We start from the raw sequence: 19,418 nt of genomic DNA on the forward strand, positions 1-19,418 counted from the left end.
CTCATCTCGTCATATGGCTAGAGAAACCATTATCAATATACCATTAATTTCCCTCATTTTTAGCATGAAAGGTTGTTTGCACACGCATGGACTTCTTTTTTTGTTCTTGCTCTTGCTTTTTTTTTCAATACTTTTGTATTTTCCTTCTTTTGTTTGGCCATGGTATCCTACTTCTTGTTTTGTCTAGGTAGTTCTACAAAAGTGTTCAATATGTCCCAAATTGTTGCATGTGTAGCATATAATATTATAATACATTAAAGGAACAAGTGATTTATAGTTCCTACTTGATACCCCATTTTATGACTAAAGTGATTACATAAAAAGCAATAACCAAAGAAAGAATGTTGAAACCTGTTCATATGTGCCTGCCTTGGAGAAAAGGACTTTCTAACTTTGTCCTTTTTATCTTTTGGAGGAGTGTTTGATTTCTATGGGACATGATTCTCTTTCTTTTTGTTGCTTTCATTTTTCATATGACTTTTGTAAGCATTTGCATAGATTTTTTGCTTTTTTTTCCTCATTTTTCTTCTTTGGTGGCTCTTTGGGATCTTGATCTTCCTTTCCTCATAACCAATACAAGTCTCGTTGAATGGTGATATATATCCATTGATTATATCATCTAATATCTTGGTACTCTTCTCAAACTTGAGGCTTCTAATTAACTTAGTGGTTGTCATTTCTAGTTCCTTCCTCAAGGAAACTATTTCAAACTCTAACCTCTCACAATTTTCTTCCTTTTTTCTTCAATTGGATTCTTACCTCCTCTTCAATCATTTTTTCTTCTTTATTTTGAATGTTTAGATCAATGACCATCCTTTCAGACTCTTCAAAACTTTGTAATAGCTTTGCCTTTGATTCACTATCCTCTTGAAGTTTTAGTTTATGTTTCATGTTCTTCTTCTTAAGTTTCTTAATTCCAGTTGGGCACATATGATTTCTTCTTCCAAATATACTTCCCATATGTTTTGGTATTTTGGCATTCTCTTCCCCTTTGAACTCTTCTTCTTTTTCTCTGTCTTCATCTTTCAAGATGTCATCTTTTGTTTCTAGTGTCATGAATAGAATCTCTTATCTATCGCTAGAAGAGAAACTCTCTTCAAATGAACAACCTCCCTCTTTCAATAGAGGTTTTTCTTGTGCTTGTGAAAGCTCTTTTTTATTCTCATTTTTGCCCTTTTTATGTTGATAATGTTTTCTATCTTTCTTCATGTTATGCTCTTCCTCATCATCATTACTTTTATTTTCATATGGGCATTTAACAGCACAATGTCCTACTTGTCCACAACTAAAACATTTAAAAATCAACTTACCTTTATACTTTTCATATCATTTCTTCGGATTTCTTATAAAATGAGTTTAATCTTAGTTTGATTCATTATTGAATCTATCTATTGTCTTGGGCTCTTATTCATATTTTTTTTAGGCTTGAAGGTTGCCTCTTGCTTAAATTAATTTTGCTTTTCAATCCTCATTTGATATTCTGTGAGGATCCCATGCAATTTATCTATTGTGGGTTTATCTATATCCTTCATCTCTTCAATAGAAAAAACTTTTGCATCAAATCTCAAGAAAATACAACTTGATACTTTTTGTACAATCATTTTGTCTTCAACTGTCTCACCAAGACCTATTATGGTGTTGACAATTTCATCGACACAAAGCAAATATGATGCAACATTTTCTTTGCTCTTCATTTTGAAACTCTCAAATTGTCATGTGTTTGAAGCTCTTTCTTAACCTTATCATACCCTTCATATATGTTCCTTAGTTTATCCTAGATTTCCTTCATCGAGTTACAATTTATTACTTTGACAAACTTGGATTCTAGTAGACTGCACAAAATTGCATTCATAGCTTTTGCATTATTTTTGCTAGCCCTCTTTCTAGTTTGCTCTATTGGTGGAGAAGTTGAAGCTACAACCCCCAAATTATCATCTGTGTTTGAAGCTTATCTTTCTTAACCTTATCATACCCTTCATATATGTTCTTTAGTTTATCCTAGATTTCCGTCATCGAGTTACAATTTATTACTTTGACAAACATGGACTCTAGTAGACTTAACAAAATTGCATCCATAGCTTTTGCATTATTTTTGCTAGCCCTCTTTCTAGTTTGCTTTGTTGGTGGAGAAGTTGAAGCTACATAACCATCCATAATTGATTTCTAAATATCAAATTCAAGTGCAATTAGGTTAGTGTGCACCCTTATGCTCTAGAAGGCAAAATTTGTTTCATTGAACAATGGAGCCTTGTTTGAGGAGAATCCTTCTTGACAGACCATGTGTTCTCTTTGAGATCTACCTTCTAGAAGTTAGACTATACTTGAAAGAACCCACTCTAATACCAATTGATAATCCTCTTATATTAAGGGGGGTGGTGAATTAGTATAAGATAATCTTTTACTTTTTCAAATTAATAATCCAAATAATCGTGCTTATATTAAGAGGGGGGGTGAATTAGTATAAGATAATCTTTTACTTTTTCAAATTAATAATCCAAATAACCTTAATCATGCAACACCAACAATTAAGAGCACAAGAACATAAGATTTGCATGGACTTTCACCCTTTGAGAGAAAACCATGGCAAAATATTGCTTCTAGAAAATTTTCTTACAAATTTTATCGGCACCACCCTACTAGAGACACCAATACCCACTTAACTTTGTAGGTAAAAAACCACTAGAGACACCAATCCTCGTTACTAAGCACCAACTCAGCAAGAAACACCAATCTCTTCTATAGAAAGGCACCACCCTTTAACACAACAAAACTTTCATCTTATTGATATTGCTTCTTCAAAGCACGAGTCTACTTCATATAATATTATTTTTATTTAACTCTTACATCCATGACAAAACAATGTCACATGTTTAGTGGCTCATAGCAGCTAGTAAAATAGGGTAAGAAGTTGGAATTTAAATTTGAATGTTTAAATCTGTAATCGTTTCCACAAGCCTCAATATTGCACCCACAAAAATTAACCTCAAAGATAAAAGGGTAATTTAGAGGCATATAGCAAAATGTATTGAGATGAACATGACTTAATGGGTGTAATAAGGGGTAAATGGTAAATGGCAAATCTGTAGGAATAGATATAAACTAGAATAAATAAAAAATGAGAGGGTCAAGCTACGCTAGCATATAAATATCACGTGTAAATATCAATGCATTAAAGACATTCCACCAACGCTGGCTTAAAACTGAATGAGAAAGGAAATGGACTCGCAACTTTCACAATCACGCGACATAGTAGGAAGGCAGTTTGAGGCACATGTCCAACAGCAGAGGTGAGCTCATCAACCCACCATCGCAATTGTCTTCAAAATTCACCATCACACAAATATGTGGGAGAAGGCAAAAAGGGTTGAGCCACAACGGCAACAGAGGAGGCGAACTCATCAATCCACCATCACCATTGTCCGAAGAAATCACTTTACTGGCCTATTATATGATTCCACAATAATTCTAGTAATAAGTTTTAATACTTGCAACAAGATCATTCACTCTAACATTCAATGATACAGAAGATAGAGAGGAAAATCCGACAGAAAACAGAGATTGGGCACAACATCCATGTTTGATATAATAATATCTTTGTTTCCATTTGATCTCGCTTCATAACATTCAATTGGCTGGCACAGCTAGCAAAGGCTCCTCACAAAATATGCACCTTTTTCAAAGTGAATTGAATCAAGTTTAGTTTGAAGTCCTCAGATGACATCTGACTCGATGATAAACTGAACATTCTAGACAGCATCTCACCAAAAAAGATACTTCAAACCTATCAGACTTTTTAACCAAATGACATTATGTCAAACACGTGAAATGAATTAAATTCAACCAAGATACCACAAGAATCAAACTAAATTCAAAAAAAAATATATCACGCTAAAATGTGTGCACAGCATTCTGTCACTAGAGAATAAAAACAAACAGTAGATACAGAGATACAACTCCATATAGCAGCCAAAATTCACAACAAAACTGAATTCAAAAGAAATGTAATCAATACATGATTTCCAAACATACGTCAACACTAGTTGCATTGCTATTTTTTATTCAAAACAAGTAAAATATTGGTGCAATTATTAAGCATTATCTAAATAAAAAGCATTCTGTACTACCCTGAAGACAAGTTCATTCTCTTAAAAGCTTCAGTTTTTGAATCTGCAAATCCTTACACATGCACATGTCTAACTTTGAGATCAAATCACAATGCACAACAAAAACAAATTTTTGAAAAAAAAATCAATTTTATAACTCTGAAGTTTGTTCCAAGAAGCATGACATAGAATAGCATAATTGGGACCCAGGTACCTAGGAGTCGATTGGCTTCTGCTTATCTAAAGCTGAAGCACTATTACAAGCCAAGCACATAAATGATCCTTCACAGCAAAACTGGAATAAGTCTAGTGACTTTTAACATATTCCTGAATGACATTCAAGCCCTCTGATTCTTCACCATAATCCTGTTCATCCACAAGCAAACATTTGGAAAGTGAATAAAATCAAGATTCTGAATGTGCTAAATCTAAAATTCTTTATAATAAGAAAAGTAAAAATAACTAGCATATACTTTATACCTTTACAACCACACATGAACAGCCAACAACCTTCCTGGCTTTTCCCTCCGAATCAATCTTACAAAGCTGCATCAAAATTAAGATTTAACCCAGCATGGCAAACACAAAAACAAAATGTCAAGTAAAGATATTCAGTGAGACATTACAAAAATCAGGATCACTGTTAAGATTCAATTATTTACATTTCTAATTAAATCTTTTGAGAAATGGCTTCGCTTATTTAATCAATGTAAGCTATGTACTACTTACCCCAGCCCATTCACCAAGCTTCTTTGCACTAGGCACGGAGATCAGGCTGACATTGTGATCCGCACATAAAGCTTGAACCAACTTGGTAAAATCTGGCTGATTGCAGTCCTCTGCCAGCACACAGAGCTGAGCTGCATGCTTCTCAATTGCCTTAGCACCCTCATGGAGGCCCCGTGCAAGCCCATCATGAGCTAGTGATTTCTTCAACACAAGCTGCAATGCTGTCATGATGTCCATGGGCTCCCCCAATGCTGGAGCAGGTTTCTCAGCAACATCACTACAAAGGAAAAGAAATGCAAAATCTTCAACTAATTAAACAAACAAATGATGCATCCATAGAAGACAAAAAGATGGCATGCATTTCTTAAACAACTTGGCCACACTCTAGCAGTTCACGTTTAAACATAGGCATTTGTTCGACAGGAAACATGGGTAAAAAATTCCACAGCATTGGTCAACAGTTTTTGGTTGGGAATTGAAGGATTTTAGAGCAATTACATAAGTTAAAAGCACTCCAAATCAGACTACTCTTTGCCTTTCCAATTCAATTCCAGCCTTCCATTGAACAATTTTTCTTTTGTCACTTCATTTTCCTTTGTCTCAGAGTTTGGTATCAACCTATTAGAAAACTTTATGTTTGATCACTTAAACTTATTTGCAGCAGTAACACAGGTCATCTGTGCATTAAATATTCACATTGATGTCAGCCAAAGGTTATGGCTTTTAAATAACGCCATAGTTGCCAAGATTTGTGGGTACAGATACAGATGACATGACTTATTCTACATTCAAAAATCAGGTATGCACATACAATTTGTGTGCATGCACTAAATTCTAAATTTAAAACAAATAATATTAAGTTAGACCTCGACTTATAAATTATAACTGGTCAGTGCAGGAAACGGAAGTTCAACAAATGCAATAATGCTAGAGAATAAAGTTTTATAACAATTGTTGATGTATGTGGTTAGCAGCGGGAGATATCCCAAAGCTATTAATACACTATATTTTATATTTGCTAGGTGGGCTGACATAGATAATATAATTATATTATAATTATTGTGATAATACAGTTATTGATAATATAATGATATATTGATATTATAATTTGTGGGACCATATTGGAAGGGTTGTGGGGCCATCTTGGAAGGGTGGTGTCCCTTGATGAAAGGGCACCTCGCATATATAATGAGATGTGAAATCTCATTCATGAAGTGAACAACGAACATACAATCCAAGTGCAAATATCAATATTATTAGGCAGATCACATATGAAAGTGCTTGGGGGAGACAATCATGTATTGTCTATGGTTGGAAGGGCAACAATGATCTGAGTCACTGCCCGTGGTTAAACGAGCACCCAATTAACATGTTTGATTGCTTACATCTCTGTTCATCAAAATTCAACATGGTATCAGAGCGGGTTCCGAAATTTGATCAGATTTGTAAGTTCCTTCACAGTAATGGCAGAAAGCAAACAGAACAGAAGTCTTGGGAGTACAGGGCTTATGGGAGCCATTATCTCCTGTTGGCAGGCGTGTATCTGTCGAAACCCTGGTCAGAAGAAAACTAGCAGTTTATGCGAGCATCATGGATGGGCGAAGCGTCTGAAGGCACACTGGAGAACGAAAACGCTCACAAATCTTGACCATGCCTGGACGAAACACCACATGGCCAAGCAACCCAATATCGTAGAAGAATGACCCGATATCAGACAGAGTTAATGATCTTGTTGGAGACGGTTGTAAGTTTCATTATCAGTATGGATATAGGTTATTTCATTTGTGAGTGGGAGTTTACACATTCTGGAGGTTCTCCATTATTGTTGTTGCCTTCGCATTTGTAATATAATCACAGAGACAGCTCATCTCTGCCATTACTGGCATCGCTACATTTATCGGGGGTGTTTAGAGAAGAAAAGGAAGCTGCTTCCATATTCATTCCATCTGGGACTCTGTTGTCAGTCAATACTTCCTGTTGGTGTCGTGATGATGCATATATTCTGATAACAGATGAATAGCACTTGTATTCACCTGGGCCGAGCTAATCTAGGAATGTTGGCATTGATTTGTTTTCTGAAATGAAGAACATATCTGTTGAAGATTGGGAGATTAACGTAGCCTTTGTGACTTTTATTTTAAGCAAGTCTTCACGAATACGGCTCGCATGCACCATCATTGGTAAATGCACAAGTCAAGGATGGATGGCATACTCGACCATGGGCAGGCGATATCCATCAAACGGCGAAGCCTCTAGCTATCGCCTCATTGCTAGTCTCCATTCTGAGACCTCCAATGATCACGGCTGCTGTCCGAGACACGCCTTTCAAGCCAAGTCATCACAATTGGGAAGTCAGGCAAACTCTCTCTATCTGACTGTATATCGATTTTTGGAGTCAGAGATCAAGTTCTTTGATCAGGCTTCTCATCGAATTTCGGGTGTACTATTAACATTGCTAAATGCCCTTCCAGTGATTTGTAATGACAATGTACCCGATCAGTCACAATTTGGGCCTGATACTGTTAAAATAATATTAATATCTTCTATAATGGTCATCTTCTATTTTAAGTTGTCGACTTATTTAGCTTGTTAAGTTAGTTTTTTATTATGTAATTAGCTTTTAAGCTTTATTTAGCATTTAGCTTTTTCTTTTTAGTTATTTAGCTTTTAAGCTTAATTTAGCTTTCACGCTTAATTTAGTGTTTAGCTCTTTAATCTTTTACTTTAACTAGAACATCGTCTTGTAACCTCTATATATACGTGTATATCCTTCAATGTAATGATCCGATTATTGAATCATTCATTCAATTTATTTTTCATGGTATCAGAGCGGGTTCATGGCCTTCTTTCTGGAATATTTTCCAGATTTTTTTTATTGTTTTTTAATTAAAAAAACGATTTTGCTTTTTTGAAGGCATTTTGAGGGTTTCGGGGGTTTCTGGTTCGTGGGCAAATTTCTTTGTGCTAGGCAGCAGTTCATGTTTTTTTTAGGGTTCTGGAGATTTTCGAGCCTGCAACCTGGAGGTTTTTTTTGCAAATTGAAAATTTTTCTAGGGTTTCTGCAATTTTCGACTAGGGTTTTGACCCTTCAGTTCAAGTCGAAATTGTATTCTGGTTGCAGATTCTTGGTGGGTTTTTCAAGACCTCAATTGGATCGTCATCAAATTTTTTGGGGTGCATCGTTTTCCATGCCTCTATTTTTGAGCCGTCAGATCTGCATTCTGATTTCAGATTCTTGGTGGGTTTTTCGAGAGCTTTTTTGGGTTGGTCTCATATTTTTTCAAGTGCCTCGTTTTCCATGCCTCAAATTTTGTGCTAACGAATTTGCCTTGGAAATTAGAAACAATCAGCGATTTCTGCTAATTTTGTGTACGCCAGGAATTTTGGTGTCTTCTGGGCACCATTTATGTTGTACATCCAACCTAGGGTTTCTGCCCCTTATTTTTTTGTGCATTTTTTTGGGAAAAAAATCGTCAATATTTTTTTGGTTTTTTTACAAAAAAATCAAAGGTGTTTTTTTATTTTCTGCAAATTATTTTTTTTTTCTGATTATTTTCAGGAAAAATATTTTAATTTCTGGGTTTCTTCCAAACCTCGAAATTCACGCATTGGGATTCGTGTCTCGAATTCCACTCAAGGGTTTCAGATTTTTTGTGCAACTGCTTCTATTCTGATTTTTGAATCAGATTCTTCTGTCTCATGCTTTCACTAGGTTGACCTCGTTCAACCTCCATTTTCGTGATGGCATATTTGACATCATGTTGGAACACAGTCAAAAGTTCAACAATTGCCACAACACTTGGAAACAGTGCATGTTCATGATATCTGAATATCGTTACCTTTATCAGATTGATTTAGGCCAAACCTCGTCTTACAGGTCCCAGGGTTTTCACGATTTTTTCCTGAAAAATTGTTTGTCGGTTTTTTGATCTCAACAATTGTTTGCAGGGTTTATAATTTTCTCTTAAAAATTATCTCATCTGTAATCTGCGATATTCGCATAAGATTTTATTTATCTGGGTTTTACCCTTTTTTTCCACAAAAACGATGATTTGTAACCTCAGATTTCTTGGTTTTCACATTTTTTTCCTCAAAACATTGTTCACAGGGTTTAGAATTTTTTTCCTAAAAAAATATTATCTGTCATCTGCAAAAGCTTGCGCGGGATTTCTAGGTTTTCACGATTTTTTCTTCAAAAATTGTTTGCTGGTTTTTACGATTTTTTCCTCAAAAATCATCTGTAATACGCGAAGTTCGCGTGAGATTTGTGATTCGCGAAGTTCTTTGGTTTTGGTCAATTTTTCTCCTCAAAAATCGAGCTTTGTTTCAATCAATTTGGGTCACACTTGCTAGGGCGAACATTTGCAACCGTGGTATCTTGAAGTCAGTTTTGGAGTTGGTACTCTTCTGCAAAAGGATTTGCTGATTTTTTCCTCAAAATCATTGTTTCAGGCTTCAGTAATTCGTATGTGCCAGATCTCTAATTCGCGTGTGAAGGCTACATTCGCTTGGATGGCTTTTGGTACTCTTGGTCATTTACATTCTGCAGATCTTGGGAGGGTCTCTGTAGCAACAGAGTGTTCTTTGCATATGTGATCATAACACCTGCAGTGTTTTCTGTAGGGTATTGAGTACGATGACCATTAGGGAGGGTGTTAAAATAATATTAATATCTTCTATAATGGTCATCTTCTATTTTTAGTGGTCATCTTCTATTTTAAGTTGTTGAGTTATTTAGCTTGTTAAGTTAGCTTTTTATTATGTAATTAGCTTTTAAGCTTTATTTAGCATTTAGCTTTTTCTTTTTAGTTAATTAGCTTTTAAGCTTTATTTAGCTTTCACGCTTAATTTAGTGTTTAGCTCTTTAATCTTTTACTTTAAAGTTATGTTCTAATTATAGAACTTCGTCTTGTAACCTCTATATATACGTGTATATTGTTCAATGTAATGATCTGATTATTGAATCATTCATTCAATTTATTTTTCAGATACTGCATATATTCATTGTTGCGAAGTTCACTACTTCCAAGAATCGGAAAACAAAAAGGAGGGGAAGTATTTTGAAAAATCACAAACCAGAATCTTAAAACAAAAAAAAAAAACCACAGATATACAAGTATCGATGATTACTGGGATTGAGAATTACCATTTTAATTTCTAACAGAGTGCTTGGGTAGCCAAAGTGGGCGATTCCAGCATCAACAATGTTGATTTTGTAACTAGGTTAGGAAAACAAATGGATTCGGATTGCCTTAAGGCAACATCCGAATCCTTATAGGGCTGGGCCCAAATGCATTAAGCTCACCACACGTAGGGACACACCCCTTCATGTAACGTGTGGCCCTAAATAGGTGCGCTCCCCTTGCAATATAACTTATTCATTATTAGGACACCAAAATAGGGCAAGACATAAGGTAACGTGTAAGCCCTATAATTGTAATTAAGTCTTGGCACAAAACTTAAGGTGAATCCGACTTGAATTGGTCTCCACGCCACATATAAATAGAGATTCATTTGTATGCATTCATCACTCAGTTTTTCATCATCAATGTGAAGTTAGCTCTGCAAGATCTGCCCACTCATTCTGGAGGTTAGCAAATCCTCACTGAAGGCAAGCGAACCACTTCTGAAGGTCAACGAACCACCTTGGAAGGTCAATGCATCACCATTAAAGGTCAGCGAATATCTTAGAAGGTCTGCAACTATTGGTGAAGGGATTACAAATCTGGTTCAGACTGGAGCATCATCATATACCTGCCGAGTTCTGATTCAGACAACAAGTTCACCATTCCTTATCAGCTAAGTCTTTATATTTATGCCCTAAGGCAGGATAATGCTGTAATTGTTACTGAATTTACATCAATCAAATCAGGGACACTTAATGCTGGGTTTTTCCTCCAAGAGGGAGGTTTTCCTAGGGTAGACTTGTGTTGTGTACACTTCTAGTTGTGGGTGTTGTTTCCTGTTACTGTGCATTATCATTTTTCTGTTCATTCTTGTAAATCTGATCTCTAAATTAACAAACAAGATCTTCCACGCACGTAGGAAAGAGTCAATAGGCAGAGACAATATCCATTATTATTGGCTTATCAAACAATTACAAAAAAAACGTCAAGCAAATCATGCAGTTGACGATCATGGGGATATGCATTGTGTGACGGCTCTCGTATTCCTTGTACACCTATAACAGAGTAATATGGTAGCCGATAACATCTTGAGAGCATCGTACTAGAGATAAACGCAAGCCATTCCTTTGTTATTATTTATATCCGACAACTTCAATAGTGCTAGAATTCTTTGAAGGCATTAGAGGAAGCGGATGGATTCATCACAGACCATTCTATAAAGTGCACAAATATTATTTTAAGGGAAGGAGCATATTGCCATGAGAGTTTGAAACTTGGTGCAAGGGACAAATTCTAAGAGGGACATGGCATAGTCTTGGTGGTTGGTGATGTATTGACATAGTTGGAGACAACAACAACTACATGCGCTCATGTTATTCATACACATGGCTATACAACACATACAATATCATGCATCGATTATTTAATATTGCTACCCATTATTGATGTTTCCTTCAGATTAGCATTTTAAATCTGTCTATAAATTGGAGCTTGGAGTGCACAGGTTGCAACTCGTAGACTGGATATGCAATTACTGTTATAACAAAGGTCGGAGATTGCATTCAAGGGTGGATGAGCTTGATACATTCTGTGAGGAAGCATCACATGCTGCTGCCATGAAATTGAGTTGGTGGCTGGAGACGTCTCTTCAAAGAGGAAGAATCAACAGCCAAAGGGAGCCTAACATTTCAGCTTTAGAGGGAGCCTCATCATCTTGAAATTTTGGTTTATGCATTCTTCTTTGCGAGAGAAGTTTGAGGTGCAAGCCCTTGTTAATGCATTTCTCCTTGAGAGAGACTTCAGGTGTAAGCCCTTATCTCCACCCTTTGATATGGTTCATGGTGGATGCCATGTGTGTGACGCCATGACAACACAACGTGAGAGAGTCTGTGGTGATCTTCTTATACTTGTGTGTTTACCCTCTAGATGAGCCATGGCGAATATCATTGTGAGGTGACGATCTCACAATGATGAACACTTGTGCATCTTACCATCATTGTGAGGTGACGATCTCACAATAATGGTGGATATCACGTGAGGTGATATCTATGGATAAGCCATAATGGTGGATATTACATGAGATATCTATATATAAGCCATAATGGTGGATATCACGTGAAGTGATATCTATGGATAAGCCATGATGGTTGAGATCACGGTGAGGTGATATCTATTCTTTACCATCCATGGGAGAAGCCATGATGGTTGATATCATAGTGAAGTGATATCTTTCCTTTCCACATATGGGAGTAGAAATTGTGGTCAAATATCACGATGAGGTGATATGCTATCACTTTGAGATGATAAGCTTCTCTCATACACGAGTGTAGTCATTGTGTTAGTCATCACGATGAGGTGATGTGTCTCGTAGACATCTAGAAAGATATCTCCCTAGCTAAAGAGGGAGTGTTGATGTATATGGTTAGCAGCGAGAGATATCCCAAAGCTATTAATACACTATATTTTATATTTGCTAGGTGGGCCGACATAGATAATATAATTATATTATAATTATTGTGATAATATAATTACATTATAATTATTGTGATAATACAATTATTGATAATATAATGATAATTGATATTATAATTTGTGGGGCCATCTTGGAAGAGTGGCATCCCTTGATGATAGGGCACCTCTCGCATATATAATGAGATGTGAAATCTCATTTATGAAGTGAACAACGAACATACAATCCAAATGCAAATATCAATATCATTAGGCAGATCACATATGAAAGTGCTCGAGGGAGACAATCATGTAATGTCTATGGTTGGCAGGGCAACAATGATCTGAGTCATTGCCCATGGTTAAACGAGCACCCAATTAACATGTCTGATTGCTTACATCACTGATCATCAAAATTCAACAACAATAACATGCACCCTTAAGTAGCATCCACATTTCAGTGACAATATGTGTCTTGCAAACAGGTAGCTGCATGCAAGAGACACATCCAGCAGACAGGATATCTCCTGATATCTTAGGGACCTCTGCTGCAAATTACATGGAAACAAAGACGAAAGACTTGACCTCATCCTTATGTGATAAATAATTGTTTAGAGAATATATTGCGAGCAATTGCAACAATTCAACTTATTATTATTTCTGCTACAGCAGATGCTACTGCACATAATCATTTACTCAGTTTTATGATATTTTCTGGTATTGAAAAACGAAGTTGCCAAATTCTTCCCTGGCAACCCAAGGTCTCAGTCCGGTCCAGCCCAAATACTGGTCTGGATACAGTCCTGCATAAATACGGCCAGGGTCCCACGTTTGGACTATGGGTTCACTGTGAAGGACCCGGGAATTTGAAGTGCATTTTGACTTCAGCGGCAGAACCCAGGCAGAATTTGTCTGGTTTCACACATTTTTTTTCAGTTTTTTATGGTCTCTTTTGGTCAACTCGACCCTCCAACCCTAAAATAGGCCACTAAACAGGCCAAAAAGGTGAAACATATCTCTCATTTGTGCATTTGTGATGAAAAAGAAAACATCTTGCCTCCATTGCTAAACTTTCTTGTTTGCTTGCCATTGCTTAAGGAATGTTGAAGGGTGATTGTTGCATGCTCTAAGCTGGTTTGTGAGCTATTCCTACATGGTTGCAAGTGTTGAGAACTCCTCAAAGACATTGAAGAGAAAGATTTCAACAAAAGAGGTAGATTTTTGTTGATTTTGTTTGTTTTTTTAATTTTTCTTTGCAACTTTTTTACAAAATGAAATGTACTCTCTAGTTTTATTTCATTTTTTCATTTTGGTTTGTGGCTTTGTATGTTGTTTATAGATTCATTAAATGGCAAGTGCTTCTAGCACTAGGAACTCCTAGTTCAAAACAGAACTGGGCTCTCCACTATGGAAATATGTGGAAATGGTTTAGCAACTACCAAGTGGAGGAGGTTTCCTTTGGATTTAAAAACATTGCAAGGAAGGAGGAATATTAAAGCTCTTATAGTAGAGTGAAAGCACATTTGTGCTTTATCCCTGAGAAAGGCATCAAATTTTGTACAGGCAAGCCAAGACTTGCAGGGCAGCCTCCACCTAAAACCCTTCTTGAAAACTCTATTGTACTAAAATATATTGAAGAGCAAAGAAAAGCAGATGAAGCAGCTGGGAATGCAATTGTTCATCCTTTGAAAATGTGTAGAAGTAAAAAAGCATCGAAGGCCTCTATGGATTCAGTTTCTAATGGACAACCCAAAGAGGGCCATCCATTCTCGTGTGTTCCTCAAGAACCAGTGACAAATAAGAGAGCAAAGGGGCCCTTGGAAATGTAATTTCACAATGAGGCTAGAGACATTGCTAGATGCATCTATGCAAATGAATTGGCATTTATGTTGTTCGCTCACCGTATTGGAAAAAAATGGTGAGATCAATTAATGAGGCTCCAAGGGGGCTCAAGGGCCCAGGTTATGAGAAGGTACACACCACTTTATTGGACAAAGAGGTGAAACATGTAGAGGATTCCTTGAAGCCCATCAAGGATTCATGGATTGAAACAACTGTGTCCATAGTTTTTGATGGATGTAACAAAATGACTACCCCTTTGCATCTCCTTGCCTTTGCATTGAGCCCCAAGTACTATAGTCGAGCAGTCCTTAATGAGAGTACCACTATAGTTGCCCCATATAGATATCCTGAAGTTGCTCAAGAGTACAAGGCAGCCCTTCATAGAATCTTTCCCGATCCCACATGGCCTATGGTGAGGTCTGAATTCATGAGTTTTGCAAGCACCAATGATTGTGGTCTTGACGCTCTTGAAGACAAGGAAGGTGCTGATGCTCATAAACAGTGGTACTTCCATGGATAAATATACCAGCATCTACAACCCATTGCCATCAAAGTTTTATCACAAGTTCTTAACTCTTTAAGAGTCTAATTTCTAAATTCTTGTTGATGAACATTGAATTTATATTTAAAAATTTTATTCATAAGAATCATAACTCTTAACTCTCTAATTTCAAAATTGAAAATCTTGATAGGTTCTAGTTCATCATCATCCGAGAGGAATTGGAGCACATACTCCTTCATCGACTCGATAAAATGCAATAGACTACATTTCAAGAAGGCGGAAGACTCGGTCTATGTGCATTCAAACTTGAGGCTCCTAACACACAAAAACAATACCTACAAAAAGGGGAAGGCAAAACACTGGGATATTGAACCAGAGCATGCAGAGTTGGATGATTCAATTGCCCGCCTTGGTGCACTTGGAGTTGATGATGATGATCATGAGCTACCTAGTGATCATGAGGCTGCTCTTGAGGCTGAGGTTGCTAGTAGCGATGCGAGTGGCATTGTTTGTGCTTCTAATTTTTCACAGGAGGATGATATGTTTGATGACTGTTGATGATATTTGATCAATGATAGCTGATTGTTAATGTTGATATTATTACTTTTTAACTGAAACATAGATATGGTGGTGTATTTTGGCATTTTGCTATGTTATTTGAACTAAATTTAAAACATTAATATATATGGTGGTGTATTTTGCTATGTTACTTTACTATTAGCATAGTTGATAGTGGTGTATTATGAACTTGTTTGCTGCTGCATATATGTATATATGTTTTTATTTTTATATGTTTTTGTATGAACGAACCCAAAGCAAACCCACCCCAAAAAAAAATGAATGAACCCGCAAACCCGAATCCGAATCCAAATCCAAACCAGGACTGGCAACTTAGATGAAGAAGATAATCTATACTCTTGCTGTGGAGTTAATTTTTTCTTGCATGTGCGGAGTTAAATTTTTCTTCCATTATCATTAGTAAATATACATGCATATACACACACCTACAAATTGATGTGTATGCACGTGTGTTTATCAAAGAAGTTATGAATACATTTGTATACCAATATACATACATACATCTGTTTTATACACTCAAAAATTGATAGATCTACACTAAAATAATGTGCATAATGCCACATTTATACCAATATACATACATACATTTGTTTTATACACTCAAAAATTGATAGATTTACATAAAAAATAATGTGCATAATGTCATAGTACATACCCTATTAATATCATGTAAAATAATGTGCATAATGCCATACCCTATTAATACCGTGATACACTTCAAACACTAAGGAAGTTCAAACAAATATAAAAACATAGTAGATATATGTAAGTTTTCTTTCGAAAGCTCATAACTTCCATTGCTTAAGTAGTATATCATGTATGCCATGAAGTTGGACTTAAAATATTTTCAACACTACTTTTCATGGTCATCTTCATCAACTATCTCCTCTATGCCTTCCATCTACATACTTACCAAATGATGGTTGTTCTCAATCTCTATTTCATCTGCAGGTTTTGCAAATTGAGGCACCTTAATAGGGTTGATCTTATTAATGAAGTTATGCATACATATTTATTATACCAATATACATACATGCATTTATATAATTCACTCAAAAATTGATAGATCTACATAAAAATAATGTGCATAATGCCACATCTATACCAATATACATACATATGTTTGTTTTATACACTCAAAAATTGATAGATCTACATAAAAATAATGTGCATAACGTCATGCCCTATTAATATCATGTAAAATAATGTGCATAAAGCCATACCCTATTAATACCATGATACACTTCAAACACTATGGAATTTCAAACAAATAAAAAAACACAGTAGATATATATAGGTTTTATTTTGAAAGATCATAACTTCCATTGTCAAGTAGTATATCATGTATGCCATGAAATTGGGCTTAAAATATTTTCAAAACTACTTTTCATGGTCATCCTCATCAACTATCTCCTCTAAGCCTTCCATCTACATACTTACCAATTGATGGTTGTTCTCGAGCTCTATTTCATCTGCAGATTTTGCAAACTTGGGCACTTTGATAGGGTTGAAATTAGTGATCCACTCATATGACATCTCCAATGAATTTCTAATTCATAAATTGGCCTTTTTGCTGTCCATATCACTAATAGATAAAAAAATCAGAATGAACTTGTGGTTCCATATATGGTTCTCTGCCTTATTTTATCGCAATCAGTTATACCCTACTTTCTAGCAATAGAAATAATAACATTTTGGATAAAAGAATAGGTAGTTAAGTGTAGAGGCATGTTCTTCCATATACCATACAATTTATCTTCTATCAATGGCCATGATAAAGACATCATTTGTGACCAATGCGATTGCCTCGGAACAGAGTCCAGGTTCTCATGAATTTACCCAGATATGGGCAATCTATTTAACAAAGAGGACAAACACTACCATAGCTTATTTGCAATTTATCTAGAAAATATTTCAAAATGTTTCTTCCTTTGAAAATCTTCAATCTAAAAAGCAGATCATGTCACAAATAGGCTCAATCAAATTAATCACAAACAAGGCATTAGTTCAAAATCAATTCTCACCTCCATTACGTTCTAAGATAGAACATACTTAAAAACTTGAAAACAAATGATTTCTAATTGATAGAACTTTAATGTAAAAAAAATTCAAACTAATTACTAAACTGACCAGAAAAAGAAAAAAAATTGTTCTGTTTTCCTAAAGCGCCCAATGTCCTACTCTATGTCACAAGGTTTGTGTTCAAATGTTTTTGGAGCTCAGAGAGGAATATCTCAGAGAGGAATATAATAAAATTCCTGAAGCTCTTTGGAGCTAATTATAAATAAGTAGCTCTCCACAATGCCTATATATTCCATTACACTCATTACTTATTATTGCTGTAGCTAGGCTGCCAAATAAATTTCTATTTGCCAGCAATCATTCAAATCCAATAATGGGTAAAGAGATTATGTATCTGCTTCTACCTGTAACATTAGGATTCGTATGTGTATAATACCAGCAGAGATGTACGTTAGCGTACTTATTTTTATTTGAACTTATCTTTTTTGCTTACTTCAACATGTAACAGCTCTCCCCTTCTTGCTGATGGTCTGATCCAATTCAGTTCTAAATACAATATTGTTGCTATGGAAAGCATCCATCTTAGTAACAAACTTAACTATGCATGCAGCTCTAGAATCTCTACTGCGTTTGCAAATCTCATTTACCCAAGTGCAGCATTTACCAACCAGCAAAGATGGCTGTAGTTTTTATCATGAATTTTTAATGCTATTATACAAAATTTATTGTCCCTTTACATAAGGCGGGCTAACAATTTGGTCGTGGATGAACAAATATTATTTTGTTTTTTATCGGAAATAATAGTACAGTACCAAAAGCCACCAGACTTTTGCCTTGACTTATCTGCCTATTCAGCCTTAATGAATACATATAATAGTGATCTAAAACAAATATTTAAGCATTCAAAGTTTCCCAAAGTAGTCTAATAAATATCATTTTATCGGATTAACTTAGTGAAGCATTAAATAATATATGAAATTTGTGCATGACCTATCTCTCGTGAACTTGAAGGACCTGATAAGGTCAGTTCGTGTGCATTAAACCTTTAATGTTGCCCTGATCTTAATATATACAAGAGGAAGCTCACTATTTTGACACTATTTAACTTCCATCCTTATGGCAGGGCGCACATCTAGTGGAGATCAAGTTTACCAACTAAAATGCAAATTGTGTCCAATTTGTTGGTACCCAATACACACAAAGACATGCTTGTGCATGTGATTAGAAAATCGAGTTTTTGCAGAGCTGTTCCCACTAAGCAAATTTAAGGGTTTACTAGAAACGATATTGCATCTGACGAATGGTGGCTAAATCCCTGACAATGGTAAAACAAATGATGGCAACAGGTTGTTTCATACGGTAAAATAAAACCCGCTAATTACACACTAATGAACACAGAGAACTTAAAAACTTAAGTATAAGAAGAGAATTTAATAGTACCTGTCCGCCATGGATAAGATCTCTGAAATACCTAAATCTTCAACGAAATGTATAAAGAGAAGCCCTTCCCTGATAAATATAGAAGATTTTGACGTCAAAAAGAAAATCAAAGTGCTTCAAACACAAATCAACAGATTCAGAATCGGTAACTTACCGTGGAATACAGTATACAGCAGCACGACCCAAACGACGGCAAAGGAGGAAATAACGTTGTGAAGTTTTGCATATATTTGGTAGGGTTAGGGTTTTATTATGTACCCGTTTGGGTTTAATAAAATCAAATGGATACAGTAAATTTAAATGAGCCTTGAGGGATTTAAGGAAAACTTTGTACATGGAGTGTTTAAAATACTTTTTTGGAATATAATTGGTGGGGTGATTGTATTAGGTCTAATTGTAAGTTTCATCACTATATTTACACAAATTTATTACTAGCAATTGCATCTGAATGAGGTGCAATGGTCAAGCGATAGTAATTTATATTATTTAATTAACTTTATAATTTTAATATAGATTTTTTTAATTAATATTATTAAATAAAAAATTTAAAATAATATAAGAACGAGTTAAGAATATAATAGATCATAGAATATGTCCAAAAAATTGACATTAAATTTATCACATAGT

General features: G+C 35.5%; 1 protein-coding gene across 1 annotated transcript; it reads right to left on the reverse strand.

The window, feature by feature from the left end:
* Positions 1-4,233: 4,233 nt before the first annotated feature.
* LOC131044155 (small ribosomal subunit protein eS12) lies at positions 4,234-19,142 on the reverse strand. Its single transcript, XM_057977425.2, has 5 exons — positions 18,946-19,142; positions 18,792-18,860; positions 4,833-5,109; positions 4,584-4,649; positions 4,234-4,469 (listed from the first exon to the last, which is right to left on the reverse strand). The coding sequence occupies exons 1-5, from the start codon at positions 19,125-19,127 to the stop codon at positions 4,410-4,412; spliced, it is 654 nt and encodes a 217-aa protein (XP_057833408.2). The 5' UTR covers positions 19,128-19,142; the 3' UTR covers positions 4,234-4,409.
* Between the last annotated feature and the right edge of the window lie 276 nt (positions 19,143-19,418).

This window comes from Cryptomeria japonica, chromosome 6 (genome assembly GCF_030272615.1).
Source record: "Cryptomeria japonica chromosome 6, Sugi_1.0, whole genome shotgun sequence".
NCBI classification, from domain to species: Eukaryota; Viridiplantae; Streptophyta; class Pinopsida; order Cupressales; family Cupressaceae; genus Cryptomeria; species Cryptomeria japonica.